The following is an 18,290-nucleotide window of genomic DNA, read 5'->3' on the forward strand; positions in this document are numbered from 1 at the left end:
TTTTCTCTTCACAGATGTTGCCAGCCCTGCTGAGTTTCTCCAGCAATGTTTGTTTGTGTTAGTTTCAGAAATTGCTCTCGCTCCAATTCCACCACAGCTGCACAATCAGTGATGAACATTACACACTACCATTCCTCTAATTCTGTCAGTGTGGTTCCTGTACGTCTTCTCTCTCTCTCTTTCACTGCAACCTTAACATTTCTACATCCTCAGGCCTGCTCAGTGCCCATTTGTTCACCATTTTCACTAATCAATGATCAGAAATCATTGTCGTGAAGGCTCCTCCTCCTTATTAAAGCCCAATTTTCACATGAACAGTCGGTGATTAAACTGCACCTTCCACCCTCAATCTGCGTATACACAGCCCCCACTCTCACAATCATGACTCACGTCCTCAGCTTGCACATACACAGCCCCATCCTCAGCTTGCATGTATACCTTCACTTCATCTGGCATCACCAGCATATTTTCCTCTCATTTAGATCTGTCCTCGTGTCTCCCAGCTCCATCAACAGCAGTGACACACTGAAAAAGTCCACAGCGGAGCTGAGGATGGGGGTTGGGTGGGTGGGGTCCACAAACATCTCATGAGGCAAGTGTGGCATGAGGTTATTGTGAGTCTCTTGGCAGGGAGCTGGATGTTACAGTCTCAAGGGCAGAGGATCCAGGGGAAAGCGTGTGGCTCAGGAGAGAGGGAGGGGACAGGAGCAGCCTCGGGGCTAAAGGAACTCCATCTCTGCGATTTTCCCCTGACTGATAACTGTATTTAAAAAAATGACATTGAGAGGAAAGGGAGACCACATGAATGGCACTTTTTAACATGACGTATCAAGCGTGTAAACATCTGTTGGAGGCTTTGCGTTCCAAGAATTTGACAACGTTTAATCTGGGCACAGGTGTTTGTTCCAACAAAGCATGTAGCAGGTCCACACCGCCCCATATCACTGACGTTTACTGATCCAGTCCCTGCTCATCCCAGGTGCTTGTGACAGAGAGTAGTGGAAGTGAAAGGGGGTGGGGATGGAATGAAGGTGGTGACTGATAGATGAGCCAGGTCTTTATTGTGTGTGTGTGTGTACAGTTTTCTCAAAAGTCCTGCCCTTAAACCAATCATTTCCCATTTACGGAGGGGGTGAGGGCACCATGATTTACACACGTACACTTCATTGAGACAGCTGTCCATTTAGGTGACTAGTTTCCTCCAGATTTTGGCATACTTGATATCTAGCTGGAGTGCAGAGATTAGATCAAGTAAGAGGAGTTGATTATTTTTGAAGAGGATGCTAAACATGAAAACACAGGCATTGAAAACTGCAATGGGGTTTTGATAACAGCTTGGTGGGGTGGGCAATGATGAAACCTAAATGGAACAATTAAAAATTATTTCTCGCTTGCTTTTAAGGCCCAAAGCTGTCAGTGGAGCAGTTTCTGAACAAACTGCCTAAAACTATCATTCGGGCTGGGAAGGTGATTGATATCAGAGGAGACATCAAAGATATTCTTCAGGTAACTGTGTGTGGGGCAGCCTAGCGGGCAAGGGGGATCCTTCTTTGCTGCAAATTTGTTTCAGATTGGATAGGGGGAGGATCAGTCAAACTTGCTGACTCAATGGTGTCTGGAAATCAGATGTGAAGAGTCGTCACTTGATTTCCAAACACAACTTCAGGCATCCACAATGGCTCATGTTTTAAGCAGCACAGTCCTTCCTGATATACAGTCACTGTGAAAAGGTCAGGAATGTGGCAACTAATTTGCAGCCAGCAAGATGCTACAATATGGCTGTTGATCCTTTTTGGTGATGGGGTTGAGGACGGATGGTAGTAGTTGCCTGAGGAAGAATTGTGGAATTTTCAATATCCACCTGATCTGACAGGCAGAACTTCAGTTTAATGTCTCACCCACAAAATGGAACCCCTCAGCATCTCTCACCCAGCAAATACCATAGAGAAAATGTTACCATATTAATTTATCAAAGTAATTGTTAATGCAGTTAAAAGCTGAAAATGTGTTGCTGGAAAAGCGCAGCAGTCAGGCAGCATCCAAGGAGCAGGAGAGTCGACGTTTCGGGCATGAGCCCTTCTTCAGGATCATAATCCCACTGCAGTGATTCGAGCACAGAATCCAAGCTGGTACTTTGAATGCAGTACTGAAGAGAGGGCTGTATTGTTAGAGCTGCTGTCTTTCAGAGGAGATGATACACTGGGGTCTACTCTGTCATTCCAGGTGGCTATAATCGGCTTCTGCATATAAACCATCACCTGAGCTTCTCAATTAGATTCTAGTCCATTATACCTTCCATTTGTCCTTTGTTCAGTACATAAACCATTTGAACACTCGATTAAATTCTGGGCTGTAACAACCAGAATCTATTACTGTTATTCAGTGACCTGAGTTTGTTCATGTCTCTGGGCACTGCCTCAGCATTGTCATCAAAATATATAGCATGCATCTGCTGCCACCTAGTGTTGATCATTAGGCATTGAATGCAAATAGTCTTGGAAATATACAAAGGTTCAGCAAGTCCCAAAACCATTGTTTCTCTAAGATGAATTGTTGCAGATGAACCTGCAGAGCCACCAGACTTGGAGGTGACCACACTGCCCCATGCAGGTGCTGGATGAAGTGGGAAAGGAGGCATAGAAAGATGAAGAGAAAGACAGATGTAATGTTTTCATAGAACTTCAGTGTCCCTACAGTATGGAAACAGGCCATTCGGCCCAAAAATTGATTATTTCTTGATTATATGTTTTTGGAGATAAGTCTCTTGATTAAACTTAAAATATAAGCCATAGCTATTAATTTAACTGGGGTGGTGTTTGTAGAGGAATAAGTCGGTGTTATTTTCTGGGTCTGTAGATTGTGAAGGAGCAAAAATGGCCTTTGCAGTGTAATGAACTTCTTGTCAGATGTGGGAGTTTAAAGAGAGTTTAAGGGTTACTGCGGATTATATCTGCCATTAATGCTGTTGGTTGCAAATCTTATCAGATCAAGCGGATCGGTTGAAGAGACAGATAGAAGCGATGAGGAATTTGCAACAGCAAGTGTGTGATAGATGGCAGTTATAGGAGGGGGGGAAAGTCTCAGATACAGTCACATAGATGGGTTACCTCCAGGAAGGGTAAGAGAGGTAGGCAGCTAGTGCAGAAGTCTTTTGTGAATATACCCATTTCAAATAGGTATGCTGTTTTGGAAAATGTAGGGGTGATGGATTCTCAGGGGAACGTAGCACGAACAGCCAAGTTTCTGGTATTGAGACTGGCTGTAATGCCACAAGGGGTACGTCGGCTTCCAAGAGATCAATTGTTAGGGGATTCTATAGTTAGAGGTACAGATAGACGTTTCTGTGGCCAGCAGAGAAAAAACAGAGTGGTGTGTTGGTTCCCTAGTGCCAGGATCAAGAATGGGTGCAAAATGTTCTCACAGGGGAGAGGGGCCAGCAGGAGGTCATTGACCATATTAGAACCAACAACATTGGAAGGGAAAAGGTTGAGACTCTGAAGGGAGGTTACAGAGAGTTAGGCAGAAATTTAAAAAGGAGGTCTTCAAGAGGAGTAATATCTGGATTACTCCTAATGCTATGAGCTAGTAAACTGAAAATGTGTTGCTGGAAAAGTGCAGCAGCTCAGGCAGCATCCAAGGAACAGGAGATTCGACGTTTCGGGCATAAGCCCTTCTTCAGGAATCCTATGATCTAGTGAGGGCAGAAATAGGAGGATAGAGCAGATGAATGCATGGCTGAGGAGCTTGTGTATGGGAGAAGGATTCACATTTTTGGATCATTGGAATCTCTTTTGGGGTAGAAGTGACCTGTACAAGAAGGACGGATTGCACCTAAATTGGAAGGGGACTAATATACTGGCAGGGAAATATTCTAGAATTGCTTGGGAGGATTTAAACTAGTAAGGTTGAGGGGGGGGGAGAACCCAAGGTGATAGTGAGGAAAGAGATCAATCTGAGATGCATACAGCTGAGAACAGAAGTGAGTCAAACAGTCAGGGCAGGCAGGGACAAAGTAGGACTAATAAATTAAACTGCATTTATTTCAATGCAAGGGGCCTAACAGGGAAGACAGTTGAACTCAGGGCATGGTTAGGAACATGGGACTGGGATATCATAGCAATTACAGAAACATGGCTCAGGGACGGGCACGACTGGCAGCTTAATGTTCCAGGATACAAATGTTACAGGAAGGGTAGAAAGGGAGGCAAGCGAGGATGGGGAGTGGCATTTTTGATAAGGGATGGCATTACAGCTGTGCTGAGGGAGGATATTCCCGGAAATACATCCAGGGAAATTATTTGGGTGGAACTGAGAAATAAGAAAGGGATGATCACCTTATTGGGATTGTATTATAGACCTCCCAATAGTCAGAGGTAAATTGAAAAACAAACTTGGAAGGAGATCTCAGCTATCTGTAAGAATAATAGGGTAGTTATGGTAGGGGATTTTAACTTTCCAAACATCGACTGGGACTGCCATAATGTTAAAGGTTTAGATGGAGAGGAATTTCTTAAGTGTGTACAAGACAATTTCTGATTCAGTATGTGGATGTACCTACTATAAAAGGTGCAAAACTTGACCTACCCTTGGGAAATAAGGCAGGGCAGGTGACTGAGGTGTCAGTGGTGGAGCACTTTGGGGCCAGCGACCATAATTCTATTTGTTTTAAATAATGATGGCAAAGGATAGACCAGATCTAAAAGTTGACGTTCTAAATCGGAGAAAGGCCAATTTTGACGGTATTAGGCAAGAACTTTCGAAAGCTGATTGGAGGCAGATATTCGCAGGTAAAGGGACGACTGGAAAATGGGAAGCCTTCAGAAATGAGATAACAAGAATCCAGAGAAAGTATATTCCTGTCAGGGTGAAAGGGAAGGCTGGTAGGTATAGGGAATGCTGGATGACTAAAGAAATTGAAGGTTTGGTTAAGAAAAAGGAGGAAGCAGGATAGATCGAGTGAATCCTTAGGAGAGTATAAAGAAAGTAGGAGTATACTTAAGAGGGAAATCAGGGGACATGAGATAGATTTGGCAAATAGAATTAAGGAGAATCCAAAGGGTTTTTACAAATATATTAAGGACAAAAGGGTAACTAGGGAGAGAATAGGGCCCCTCAAAGATCAGCAAGGCGGCCTTTGTGTGGAACCACAGAAAATGGGGAAGATACTAAATGAATATTTTGCATCAGTATTTACCGTGGAAAAGAATATGAAAGATATAGACTGTAAGGAAATCGATGGTGACATGTTGAAAAGTATCCATATTACAGAGGAGGAAGTGCTGGATGTCTTGAAACATATAAAAGTGGATAAATCCCCAGGACCTGATCAGGTGTACTCTAGAACTCTGTGAGAAGTTAAAGAAGTGATTGCTGGGCCTCTTACTGAGATATTTGTATCATCAATAGTCACAGGTGAGATGCCAGAAGACTGGAGGTTAGCAAATGTGGTGCCACTGTTTAAGAAGAGCAGTAAAAACAAGCCAGGGAACTATAGACCAGTGAGCCTGACCTCAGTGGTGGGCACCTTGTTGGAGGGAATTCTGAGGGACAGGATGTACATGTATTTGGAAAGGCAAGGACTGATTCGGGATAGTCAGCATGGCTTTGTGCGTGGGAAATCATGTCTAACAAAATTGATTGAGTGTTTTGAAGAAGTAACAAAGAAGATTGATGAGGGCAGAGCAGTGGATGTGATCTATATGGACTTCAGTGAGGTGTTTGACAAGGTTCCCCATGGGAGACTGATTAGCAAGGTTAGATCTCATGAAATAAAGGGAAAACTAGCCATTTGGATACAGAACTGGCTCAAAGATTGAAGACAGACGGTGGTGGTGGAGGGTTGTTTTTCAGACTGGAGGCCTGTGACCAGTGGAGTGCCACAAGGATCGGTGCTGGGCCCTCTCCTTTTTGTCATTTATATAAATGATTTGGATGCGAGCATGAGAGGGACAGTTAGTAAGTTTGCAGATGACACCAAAATTGAAGGTGTAGTGGACAGCGAAGAGGGTTACCTCAGATTACAACAGGATCTGGACCAGATGGGTCAATGGGCTGAGAAGTGGCAGATGGAGTTTAATTCAGATAAATGTGAGGTGCTGCATTTTGGGAAAGCAAATCTTAGCAGGACTTATACACATAATGGTAAGGTCCAAGGGAGTGTTGCTGAACAAAGAGACCTTGGAGTGGAGGTTCATAACTCCTTGAAAGTGGAGTCGCAGGTAGATAAGATAGTGAAGAAGGCATTTGGTATGCTTTCCTTTATTGGTCAGAGTATTGAGTACAGGAGTTGGGAGGTCATGTTGCAGCTGTACAGGACATTGGTTAGGCCACTGTTGGAATATTGTGTGCAATTCTGGTCTCCTTCCTGTAGAAAAGATGTTATGAAACTTGAAAGGGTTCAGAAAAGATTTACAAGAATGTTGCCGGGGTTGGAGAATCTGAGCTACAGGGAGAGGCTGAACAGGCTGGGGCTGTTTTCCTTGGAGCGTCAGAGGCTGAGGATGAACTTATAGAGGTTTACAAAATTATGGGAGGCATGGATAGGATAAGTAGACAAAGTATTTTCCCTAGGGTCAGGGAGTCCAGAACTAGAGGGCATAGGTTTAAGGTGAGAGGGGGAAGGTATAAAAGACCTAAGGGGCAACCTTTTACACGCAGAGGGTGGTATGTGTTTGGAATGAGCTGCCAGAGGATGTGGTGGAGGCTGGTACAATTGCAACATTTAAGAGGCATTTGGATGGGTATATGAATAAGAAGGGTTTGGAGGGATATGGGCTGGGTGCTGGCAGGTGGGACTAGATTGGGTTGGGATATCTGGTCGGCGTGGACGGGTTGGACCAAAGTGTCTGTTTCCATGCTGTACATCTCTAGGACTCTAAGTTCACACCAATCTTTCCGATGACCATCCGAACCAGCCTCACCACTGCCACTGTCACCACCACATCCCCCACCCCGCCCACCTCCCTACAACCCTGCATTTCCCATGGCTAACCTAACTACACATCCTTGTTTTGTTGATGGTAAACAAGAGTCTATCAGGCAATTGTAAGGAATTATTTTCTCACCAACTTAAAGTGGAGGATGTAACAGCAGTTAAGACCTTGTGACTGACATAACCTTCAGAACATGCTCCATCAATCCAAGGCGCTGTGGAAATGGAATCTGGAATTATCCATGGTTGCTCTGTGGAATCCTCCCAGCAGGTCCACTGTTCACTATGTTTGGGTATCGGTAAGATGTCTCTCAAGGTCTTCATTGTGAATGTTCAATGTGATAGGAGCAACACGATGAGTTTTATTGCTACTATCCAAGCTTATTGGAGATTATGAAGTATACCTCCATTCAGGGATGAGGTTCTGACTTCAAACCTAGTATAATCTCTAGCCTTGTTTTAATTGGTCCAATTTATTCCTTCCACAGGTCCCTTCCAAACCAGCCAATGAAAATACGATTTTGATTGAAACTCCAACACTAGCAAAACTAAGAGAGAGGTACAGGGGTCACTGATAAAGGGATGAGGGAGGGAAGCTTGAAATACATGGGGCGGAGAAGCGAGAGCAAACATCTGGGGTCTGGTGTTGAAAGATAGGAAATAGAAGTAGGAGTTAGACTATCCCATTGATACCTTCGAGCCATTAATTTGGTTATCCACTTCAATATCTCTTTTCCCTTTACCAGCTTTATCCCCTTGTTATTCAAGCTACTTCACACCTTGCTCCCCTGCCCCCGGCCAACACGCTACTTTAAACATACCCCAGAAAATCTTCCTGTGAGGATATCAGTTTTGGTCCTCTTAAGGTGTAACCCATCCAGCTCGTACAAGTCACATTTGCCCCAAAACAGGTCACAATTCTTCAGAAATCTCTCCCACCAACATCACTTCTGCAGCCACATGTTTCAATTGATCAATTCTCGTATTCTTGTGTTACTAGCACATGGCGTCAGGTGTGAGATTATTGCTCTTGAGATCTGACATTTTAAATTTCCTTCCTAAAATCTGATTACAGGACTTTACCCCACTTCCTGTCTAAGTTATTAGCATTAATCTGGGTCATATTCCAAGGCTGTTCACTCTCTCCCTGAAGAATGTTCTAAGCCCAGTCTGTAAGATTTATGACCTTGGTACCAGGAAGCTAACACACCATCCTGGAGTCACCTTTACGGCCACAGTAAGGGCCTGTCTGATCTTCCGTCGATGGAATCACACATCTCTATTGCGCTTCCACTCTCTTCTCCTTCCTGTCGTGTGATGCCCATAATGCTACTGATTTGGTTGTATTCCCCTGAGTAATAATCATGCTCATCCCATTTCAAAGTGGAGAACCAATTAGCAAGCAAGATTGACTCTGGGGTCTCCTCCCCTCCCTGTCTGGTTCTCATGTCTGTCTAGTAGTCACCCTTTTCTTCTCTGCCTGTGTGCTGCTGATCTGGGATGTGAGTACCTCCCCGAACATGTGATCCATATGGTTCTATACCTTGTGATTGCATTAAGGTACCAGTTAATGACCAGTCAATGTTTAGATTAGATTACTTACAGTGTGGAAACAGGCCCTTCAGCCCAACAAGTCCACACCGACCCACCAAAGCGCAACCCACCCATACCCCTACATTTACCCCTTACCTAACACTACAGGCAATTTAGCATGGCCAATTCACCTGACCCGCACATCTTTGGACTGTGGGAGGAAACCGGAGCACCCGGAGGAAACCCACGCAGACACGGGGAGAATGTACAAACTCCACACAGTCAGTCGCCTGAGTCGGGAACTGAACCCGGGTCTCAGGCGCTGTGAGGCAGCAGTGCTAACCACTGTGCCACCGTGCCTAAATAATGTTTACCCCAGCTATAGTGCTGAACTACTGTTGGCAGTTTTTTCAATGCACATGCTCCTGGAGGTTAACAAACTTAGAAAGAGAGAGGAGCACCACCTTAACCTCATCAGCAAATTCCCTGACTCAGTTTTGCTCTCTATTTCAGCTGCACTCTGGTAGAATCATAAGCCAGGAATACCCAACCATTCTCATTTCATCTACAAATCAATGTAGCACAGGAGGCCAGTCAACCTATCATGCTGTGCTAGCTCCTCAGTTGAACTATCCAACTAGTCTCACTCCCTTTCTCTTTTCCTATAGCCCTCAAAAAAATGATTTCACATTTTCGCTCTGGTTATTTTATCGACCACCTTAAATCTATGCCCTTCTGTTACTAGCCTTCCATACTCAGTCATAATCCTTTGCTATTTTTGGACATCTCAACCAAAATTTCCTCTTAACCTGAATCAATGCCCTGAATGAGTGTTTGGTTTCCTTGGCCAATGTCCAGTGTTCTGGGTCAGTGTCCAATCCAGCATGCTGCTAACACCCTGACCCAATGTCCAGTGTTCTGGGTCTGTGTCCAATCCAGCATGCTGCTAACACCCTGACCCAATGTCCAGTGTCATGGGTATATTCTCTGCCCCTACTGGCATCACAGAGTCCTCTGTTTTTCTTGATCATAGGTTGGCGTTCAGTGAGGAAAATGACCGAGGATTGAGAAATATCTCCACGCTCAGGATCAAGTCGGAGGATGGAGAGAAGATGTACATAGTTAAAATGCTTTTCAGTGAGACAGTTGGGGCCCTTCGCTCTTACCTCAACCAGAACAGGTAACAAGCTGGCAGTGTCCCAATTCTCCACTAACTGGAGGCATTGACTGTTAGAATACAAACATCACATCCTGAGGTAACAGGAAATAGGTTAGTGGCTTCCATATTTGCATGGCCTTGAGTTTTCTAAATATGAAGAAGGATCTAATTGAGGTGTTATAATTGAAGGATTTAGTGATGTACATAAAGAGAAACCTTTTTCTGGCACAGGACTCCAGCAAAGCAGTTATAACCTGAAAACTAAAATTACTCGGTGATGATTATAAAAACATACAATAGAGAAGCAGAACCAGGCCCTTTGACCCTTCTCTGTCATTTCAGTAAGATCATTGCTGACCTTCTAGATCAGCAGCACTTTGCCACAGTATTGCCATATCCTTTAATTCTCTTACAATCTAAAAAGCAAGCTTGTATTTGATGACTGACCCTCCACAGCTGAATTCCAAAGGTTCACAACCATTTGTGTGAAGACATTCTCTTTATCCTAGTTCTAAGTAGTCGACACCTTATGCTGTAACTATGAGCTGTATCCTTGTGGGAGTTAGCATTTTTGAAAAGGTTGGCTGGCACTCGAATTTGCATCTCCTGCCTTGATTCCTGATTGAAGCCATTTTCTCCAGTTGGGTGAGGTGGCAGGGTGTAATTTGTAAATGAATAGGTCGCAAATCTGCCAGGACTTTATAACGTATTGTGGAGTTTAAATAGATGGAATTTCAGTTGCTATGAGTAACTGAACCCATGCTTGTGAACTATGACTATGGGAAAGTCACAAAAGCCTCTAAAAGCCTCCAAAAAGCTATGTTTTCCTTGTGCGGAATTTAGCAAAGTTCAGTCTTGAAGATGTAAGTTTTACTTTCTCAATAGAGCTTTGTCCCAGATCACTAGGCTGTTGGTGTAACTGAGAGACAGCAGGAAACAGAAATGGAAAGGCAAATTTTGGTGGCCCTCCTGGGATCATTCCTTGAGCCAGCCACCAGGAAGACAGTAGCAGCTTTCTGGATGAAGAATGATAGAGGGAAGGCAGCAGCTGCTCTCTGGATGAAGAGTGATAGAGGGAAGGCAGCAGCAGCAACACCTGGCAGAGTCAGAGGACCTCGCCAGCATTGGCAGAGCCACCACAGAGCACAAGAAGAAGGAGATCCTGTCCCAAGGAAGGATGTCATCTCTGAAGAAGGTATCCCGACTTAATAACAGTTTTTGCAGGTGAAGGCTCTGTGTTTCAGTAGGAATTGTTGGTGAAATCCAATGCCTGTAAGAGGAAGATTCTCAGGCCCTAATCAACTGATTCGCATTCCCAATCCTTCATAGTCTCTATAACAATGGCACATAGTGATATCAGTGACAGCATGCAGTGTTGGTAATACATTGAGGCTCCTTGTAAACCACAGCCTTTACCATCTGAAATAACACTTGCAAGCTTCTCAAAAGACACACAATGTACACATAGAACAGTGTCTGTGCCTTCTCTGTGGAAAACACACTGCATTTGACTTCCTTCTAGATGGACTCCATTTTTAAAATGATTTGGTTCATTGCTCCATCCTCAAATGCACCTATAGATGGACAATAAAGGATGGAACGGCCTGCAACATTTACACTTCTTTGTGAACCAGCTTCGATATTCTCTGCACACTGGAAAAAGAATCAGATTTCCACTGCCAGACATTATGATTCCGGGGTTGACATGATTACTGGATGAATCAAATCTCACTTTGAAATCTTTCCTGATTGTTAAATTTTAAAAAACTATGTGATCTTCTACTGAAACAGTAGAAAAATACTGACAAGTTAGTTTTAGACCCATCATACTCACAGACCAATACCCACATCACTAGTTCAAATCCAAACTCTAAAATAAATGATATCAAATTACTTATAAACAACATTCCTTACATCACAGACATTCGTAAGTAGACCCTTCACCCATAGCATTGCTGAAAGATGGACCTCTGGCTGCTATCTCCATTAATGTTGGTAAGATGTTGCTCCTTCCTGGTTAGCTGGCAAATGAGTCTACTGGTGTATAATGACAGTCCAGAGTGTGGTGCAGGAATCCTGATGAAGGACTTATGCCCAAAACGTCAACTCTCCTGCTCCTCGGATGCTGCCCGACATGCTGCGCTTTTCCAGCACCACACGCTCGGCTCTGATCTCCAACATCTGCAGTCCTTATTCTCTCTTGGTATATAATGACAGACCACTACATTTGTTGAAGAAAATACATTTTCAGGATCTTGCAGAGGTAACAGGGCTCTCTATTGTCAGAGAGCTGGTGGGAAATTCTGTGTCACCGTCCTTTGGGAAAGCCCACTTCATGTTGTCCACTCAGGCCCATGACAGATCATTTGAGGGACCTTAGGATCAAAGACCAAAGGTTGCACCCTCAGTGAGACGCTGACCATCAGGCAGTTCTGTTAAACCACAGTGCCACAAAGCAAGTTGTAGTTGTTGCTGCTAAGTTATCCCTTAAGGTATAAGATCACTGGACCTCAGGTATAGATGAGTGATGGTGGGACACGGGTTCCTGCAATGAGATCAGGAGTTTCAGCAACAAGGGTAGGGGGGATTGGTCTCAGTTGGTAATCTCTGCTCACCACCTTCCAGATGCAGAAGCCATTAATTAGGCTCTGAGTACCTTGGATGTGGAATACCCCCTGGGAGCATACCAGCAACCATGACAGGGCTGTCCTCAGGCATTAATCTCCCACTTAAGGGTCTCAACTGGTAGCAGGAGGAAGAAGATTGACCATGGGATGGAAGCAAGAAGGTGATAGGGATCCTTCCTCTGCTCATCTGATTAAATGTAAACCATCAAACGTATCACAGGGAATAGTCAAGGTTTACTAGTGCATGAACTTATGGATACGCTGATAGTAAATGGAGCCACTATAAATTCATCAACGATCAAAATGAACTGGCACCGTGTGCTCACAAACCCTCACGTGTTGCTCCACATTTCACCCCAGAGAAAGCGGAGACAGCTGCTCTCTTCTCCAGCTATACAGCATTGAGGAATAGGGATGAGCCTCATTATGTTGGGGTTCAAGGGGGAAATCGGCCTGATACCATGGACTCTACATTTGTACAGGAGCAGCCACTGTCACTGGGACATTGCCACAGCCCTCAGCTGTAGTCTCAGGAACTGGAGAAGCAGAAGTAGTTGAGGGTAACGTGATGTTCTCAGAACTCTCCCCCTCCTCCAGAGCCATCAGTTGGCAGATTACTTGGGACCAGCTACTGGGTCGCAACATGTGACCATTTTAGCCACCATTGAACCACCATGTTGACTCCTGAGACCCCACCCCATTGCCCTCTGGAGTATCACCATGACTGTTTTCCTTTCGCTGATGTACCCGAGTCACAGTTCTCCTGTACTCATGTATGGTGCTTTTCATCATGTTCCACCAATGCACAACATCCCTCTGTAGCTGTAATATCTGTGTTGGTGGACTGTGGGTTAGTCAGATGTGATGGTATATCATCTGGCGTCTCTTCAACCTCCTGCTGCCTGAGGGATGAATTTGACCAGGCATTAGGTGAATGTCATAGGGACCTTTGAGAGACACAAAAGGATGTAATTAGATTGAGACCCCAGACATTGAGAGTATGGATCCAAACCAGTGCCTTCAGCCATATTTATAGAACCCTTATCAAGCAACACACCTTTCAGATTCCCATCATAGCAACATCCCGTTCTGCTTTGCAAATTAACTGTATCATCCCCACATTGACAACATACTTGAAAGTGCTTTGGCATCTGTTCTGGGCAATCTTCCATCTGCAATAAAGCCACCTTCAGTGTCCATAGCCATCTCATCAACTCAGCGAATCATCTTTGACCCTGCTGACCCAGTTCCGAGTCTGGCCCAGCTTTCTGCCATTGGTCCCAGTTCTACTGTTGTAAGCCCGTTTCACCTGCAAGTACAACATACAGGGGGTAGTAATCCCATTCCATCTTACATCCAGAGACAAAGATCATCAATGCCGGTGTGGATCACAGTGGTCCATTCTGATGCCACCCCATTAATGCTTGGATCCATGTGAGTGCCTAGGCCACACCTCTCATCTATCACAAGGATGTCTATGCCAAGGATATGGGGGGAACGGTGGCACAGTAGTTAGCACTGCTGCCTCAGAGCACCAGAGACCCGGGTTCAATTCCTGCCTCAGGCGACTGATTGTGTGGAGTCTGCGTGGGTTTCCTCCGGTTTCCTCCCACAGTCCAAGAATGTGCAGGTTAGGTGAATTGGCTATGCTAAATTGCCCGTAGTATTAGGTGATGGGGTAAATGTAGGGGAATGGTTGTGGGTGGGTTGTGCTTCGGCGGGTCGGTGTGGACTTGTTGGGCCAAAGGGCCTGTTTCCACACTGTAAGTAATCAAATCTAATGCCCTTCTGTAAAATAATAGCCAGGGTCACACCAAGCCGTGAAATAGTTTGTACTCCCACTGCAGGAACACTGGCATTCAACTACTGCACTCGTGCTGCAGCACATGGTACACCGGAAGCATCCCTCCCTCCCTCCTTGTACATATAACATCCATCCTTCACTGCACGTCTAGACCACAATCTGGCACTTGCATACCTTCCTCACCTGTCCTCCTCTGCAATATGCTGGCATGACAATGAAGAAAGCACATGGACAGGTAAGGCTCCTTGCTTTGATCGCTAGGTCACATTACCCATGTCCATTCAGCTAATTGTCTCATTTAGCACAGACCAATGTCATGGGGTAGGGTGGGCACCATATGAATGTAGAATGGCCTGCCATACGCACCTGTCATACCAACATGGCATGTTATTTGCCCAGACATCTGCCTCTGTCATCTGGCTCCCTCTGACTTAGTTAGAGACAAAAAAAACTACAGATGCTGGAATCCAAGGTAGACAGGCAGGAGGCTGGAAGAACACAGCAAACCAGGCAGCATCAGGAGGTGGCGAAGTCAACATTTCAGGTGTGACCCTTCTTCAGGACTGGGGGTGGGTGTAAGGGGAGCTGCAGATAAGAGGTGGGGAAGGGGCATTGTATCACTATATGAAGGCAATGGACAAGGCAGAACTGGATACCCACATTCTGATCGATGAGTGGTGAAAGAGTAAGTGGAAGAGCAAAAATTTTGCATCTGGCAAGTCAAAATTACCCCACAGTGTTACGGTAATGTCACTGAATGCAGAATGTTGGAAGCTATTGATGCTGCCAAGTTTCCAATATTGGATCTGTGTCACTTTTCTGGCATTAAGTTACTATTTTTTACTCCTTCTATCATGCTGACTATTAGTGTTGTTGAAATCTCATCTTTCCCTTGAACAGCCCATCGTGGACCATCTTTTCTTCTGGGTGAAAGTTTTTTTAAACTTGCAAGCTGTTCCAAACCTCCTACCTTTCACCTTAAAGGAATGGTCCCATATTATTGACCCTTCACCTTAGGGGAACAGCTGCTCTCTATCCCCCCAACCATGCCCCTCAATCTTATCCAGCACCAATAGATACCCTTCAACCTTCTCTGCTTCAGAAGGAACAACCTCAGGTTAGCCAGCCTCTCTTCGTAGCGAAGATTCTCCATCCTGGGCAATATTCTGGCTTGGAAAAATGTCTCCTCCCATAAACCAGTTCTTCATAATATTATGGGGGGGGGGGTGCTTGCACGGTGCCGAAGCATGTTTCCACCTATCTCATCAGCATGACCTGCCTCTGGATTGAACCTGCTTCCTACATTGTTGTCTTGGCTCCTCCTCCCAACCAACCCCTGGAGTGATCATCATATCATCTGGGTGCTTACTTACTGAGGCTGTCCAACAAGTTGCAGGGTTTCCTGACTTAGCAGACCCATTTTGGTTTAAAGTGCTTGGATACACAGTTTTCACTGTGGAGGGTGGAATTGAGCCCACCAGTCCTAGAAATCAGTTCTCCCTCGCTACGAGGGTAGCGAGTGCCTTGTCAGCTTGCTTATACTTTGTCCCAGTTGGGAGAGGCTCTCTAGCCCTTACCCTTCATAGAACTCACCTTTTTAGGCATTCCCCATGACTCCATAAACTTGGTGCCAACTCCTACACCTTCAAGACTTGGTGTATAAGCACCAAGTCTGTAATCAAACAGTTATATGACAACAACGTGTGGCTCTGAGAGACAAAAATCAGCAATGTTGATTTATACATTTGTAGGAATAACATTCTTGACAATAAAGGTCACAGACATAACAACTTATATCCATTTAAAATGTCAAATCAACAATTCACTTCAGTACAAGTTTCCTGCTGAGCTAATACTTGTATTGATCTAGGCAAACATGCACAATGAAGAGATGGAAACCCTGAATCTGTAAATATCCCTACATACCTACACACCCTTCTGTCAAATATCAATAAAGACTTCCATCTATATCATACCTTTCAAAATCTCAGGGTGTCACAGTGAAGTACTTCTGAAGTGAGGACATTGCTGTATTTTAAGAAAAGGCAATTGGATTTTGTGCTCAAGTCTCTGGAGTGGAACCTGAGCCCTTAACCATCTGACAAAGACTGGAGTCACTGAGCTACGACTGACTACTGGGCTACCAAGATCTCCACTGTATTGGAGATATACTAAGTCCTACGTCAATACCTCTAAACTGGAATTGCTCCAATCACACCAAGCCACTCCTTCCCTTCTGCCAACCTCAGTTACCTCTTCCATTATATTGAAGAAGTTTCTAAAGTCCATTAAGGTATTATCATCAGTGGGTGCAGCTGGTTCCTGAGGGGAGGTGTTGTGCCAAACTGACCAGAAAATTCTTATTGTGTGCCAGGACTTTAAGATTTTGCCTGGTGGTTGATGTTTTGCAGGGGAAAGCAACAGGCTGATTATGACATTATCAGCACCTTCCCTCAACAAGTCTACAGCGATCAGTCCAAGACTCTGAAGGAGTACGGGCTCATTCCAAATGCCATGCTCATCCTCCGAGCCCGAAAACCCCAGCTCCTTGACCAAGAGAAGGGTGCACTCAGTCAGGATGAGGAATAATCTCAATAGAAGAAGGAGGACCTCCAGTCCAGCCGTTGGTGCATCAACACCTTTCCATTCCCCTCAAACCCGAGCTAGGAAAACAAGTTCACATTCACCCACCAACACTGGGAGGAGATCATAGCAACGGAGTCTCACTGAGTGTAAGAAAAGGCCCAGGGAAAACTCCAAAATGTATTAACAAAAGTTATCAGCAACTCTTAGATTCTTTACTCCTTTGTTTTTCATTTAAACAGTAAATATTGACACAAATGACCAGGTGCTGATTGCAATGATAAATGTCCAAAATGACCAATTAATTACCAATTGACTTGCAAATTCAGCAACAATGATGTTGCCAAGAAAGGTCAATGGTTCAGAGTCCTCTAACCCTATCCTCCAGACACACACACATCTACAAACATGCAAACTTAAACCAGTGTATCAACATCCATAATCTGCTAAACTTGCTGTGAAAAATAAAACAAACGATTTGTCTGTGTTGTTTAATTTTCACTTCTAAGTTATTAAAACCAGACACAGGACCTGCCTGCAGTTATTCTTTTAGCCTTCACCAGAATGCAAACATTTAAATAATATAATTTAGCCCATGGTAAAACAGACTGTAGTACAGGTATTGGTCATTTTCCTATTCCATCAAAATACTTCTAATAAACATTTTTATAAAAGTTGGTTGATGAAAATGAAAGCTGCCCTATTTAACAGTATCTAGAGAAACTTATTATTTTGGTTCTGTAATTAGTTGACTAGATTTGCAATGCAGAGTGTCACCAATAACGTGAATTCAATTCCCGCATGGGCTGAGGTGACAGTGAGGGACTCTCCTCCTCAACCTCGCCCCTCACCTGAGGCATGGTGACCTTCAGATAAAATCATCATCAGTCACTTCAACTACACCCTTTAAACAAAGAGTTCAGACCAGTACGACAGGTGAATGTTCTTAGGGGACAGGGACTGATTTTCATTGAGGCACACAGAAAGTCTCTGTCACTGATTCTCACTGAAATTATTACAAGATCATAGTAAGATACAGCTTCTTTGTGTTGTCCTATTCTAAGACTGCACAGACTTTTTCAATGAATAATCCAGCTAGTCTCATTCAACTGCATTTTATCGCATTCCCTTTTGAAAACGACAACTGAATTTGTTTCCACCACTCCGTTAGGCAGTCTATTTTGTTATTCATGTTGGCTAGACCAGCATTTACTGCCAACCCCAAACTATCCTTGAGGTTGTGGTGTTGAATTAACTTCTTGAACCGTTGCAGGCTATTTGCTGTATGTCGACCCACAGCGCTGTTACAGAGGGATCCCAGGCTTTAGACCCAGCAACTGAGAAGGAATGTTGGGGTGAACACCCATCAGAAATCTTCCTTGCCCTATCAGGTCTAAGTAGAATGACCCCACCTTCTCTAGCCCATTCATGTTATGGTGATCCAGAATAATTCTGGTAAACGGTTTCTGTACCCTCTCCAAAGCCTTCCAGTCCTTTTTAAAGTTTGGTGCCCGGTCCAGCTGGGGCTGAACTAGTGGTTTTACTCACCACTTTGTTAAACAATAATAATCTTCAACATCTTAGGATTTCTGCAGAAGTTTTCCTGATGTTCTGCTGCAACTCACGGTAGAATTTCACCAGTTACGTGTCCCC

General features: G+C 44.3%; 1 protein-coding gene across 1 annotated transcript in view; it reads left to right on the forward strand.

Moving 5' to 3' along the window:
• The window catches only part of ubxn11 (UBX domain protein 11), a 62,937-nt gene extending 46,284 nt beyond the window's left edge, over window positions 1-16,653 (forward strand). Inside the window, exons 14-17 of the mRNA XM_060847177.1 lie at window positions 1,403-1,506; window positions 7,420-7,490; window positions 9,498-9,644; window positions 16,466-16,653. Coding sequence (XP_060703160.1) covers window positions 1,403-1,506; window positions 7,420-7,490; window positions 9,498-9,644; window positions 16,466-16,643 — 500 coding nt within the window. The 3' untranslated portion in view covers window positions 16,644-16,653. The remainder of the gene's footprint in view (window positions 1-1,402; window positions 1,507-7,419; window positions 7,491-9,497; window positions 9,645-16,465) is intronic.
• The last annotated feature ends 1,637 nt before the right edge of the window (window positions 16,654-18,290 follow it).

This window comes from Hemiscyllium ocellatum, chromosome 30, assembly GCF_020745735.1.
Source record: "Hemiscyllium ocellatum isolate sHemOce1 chromosome 30, sHemOce1.pat.X.cur, whole genome shotgun sequence".
Lineage (NCBI taxonomy): Eukaryota > Metazoa > Chordata > Chondrichthyes > Orectolobiformes > Hemiscylliidae > Hemiscyllium > Hemiscyllium ocellatum.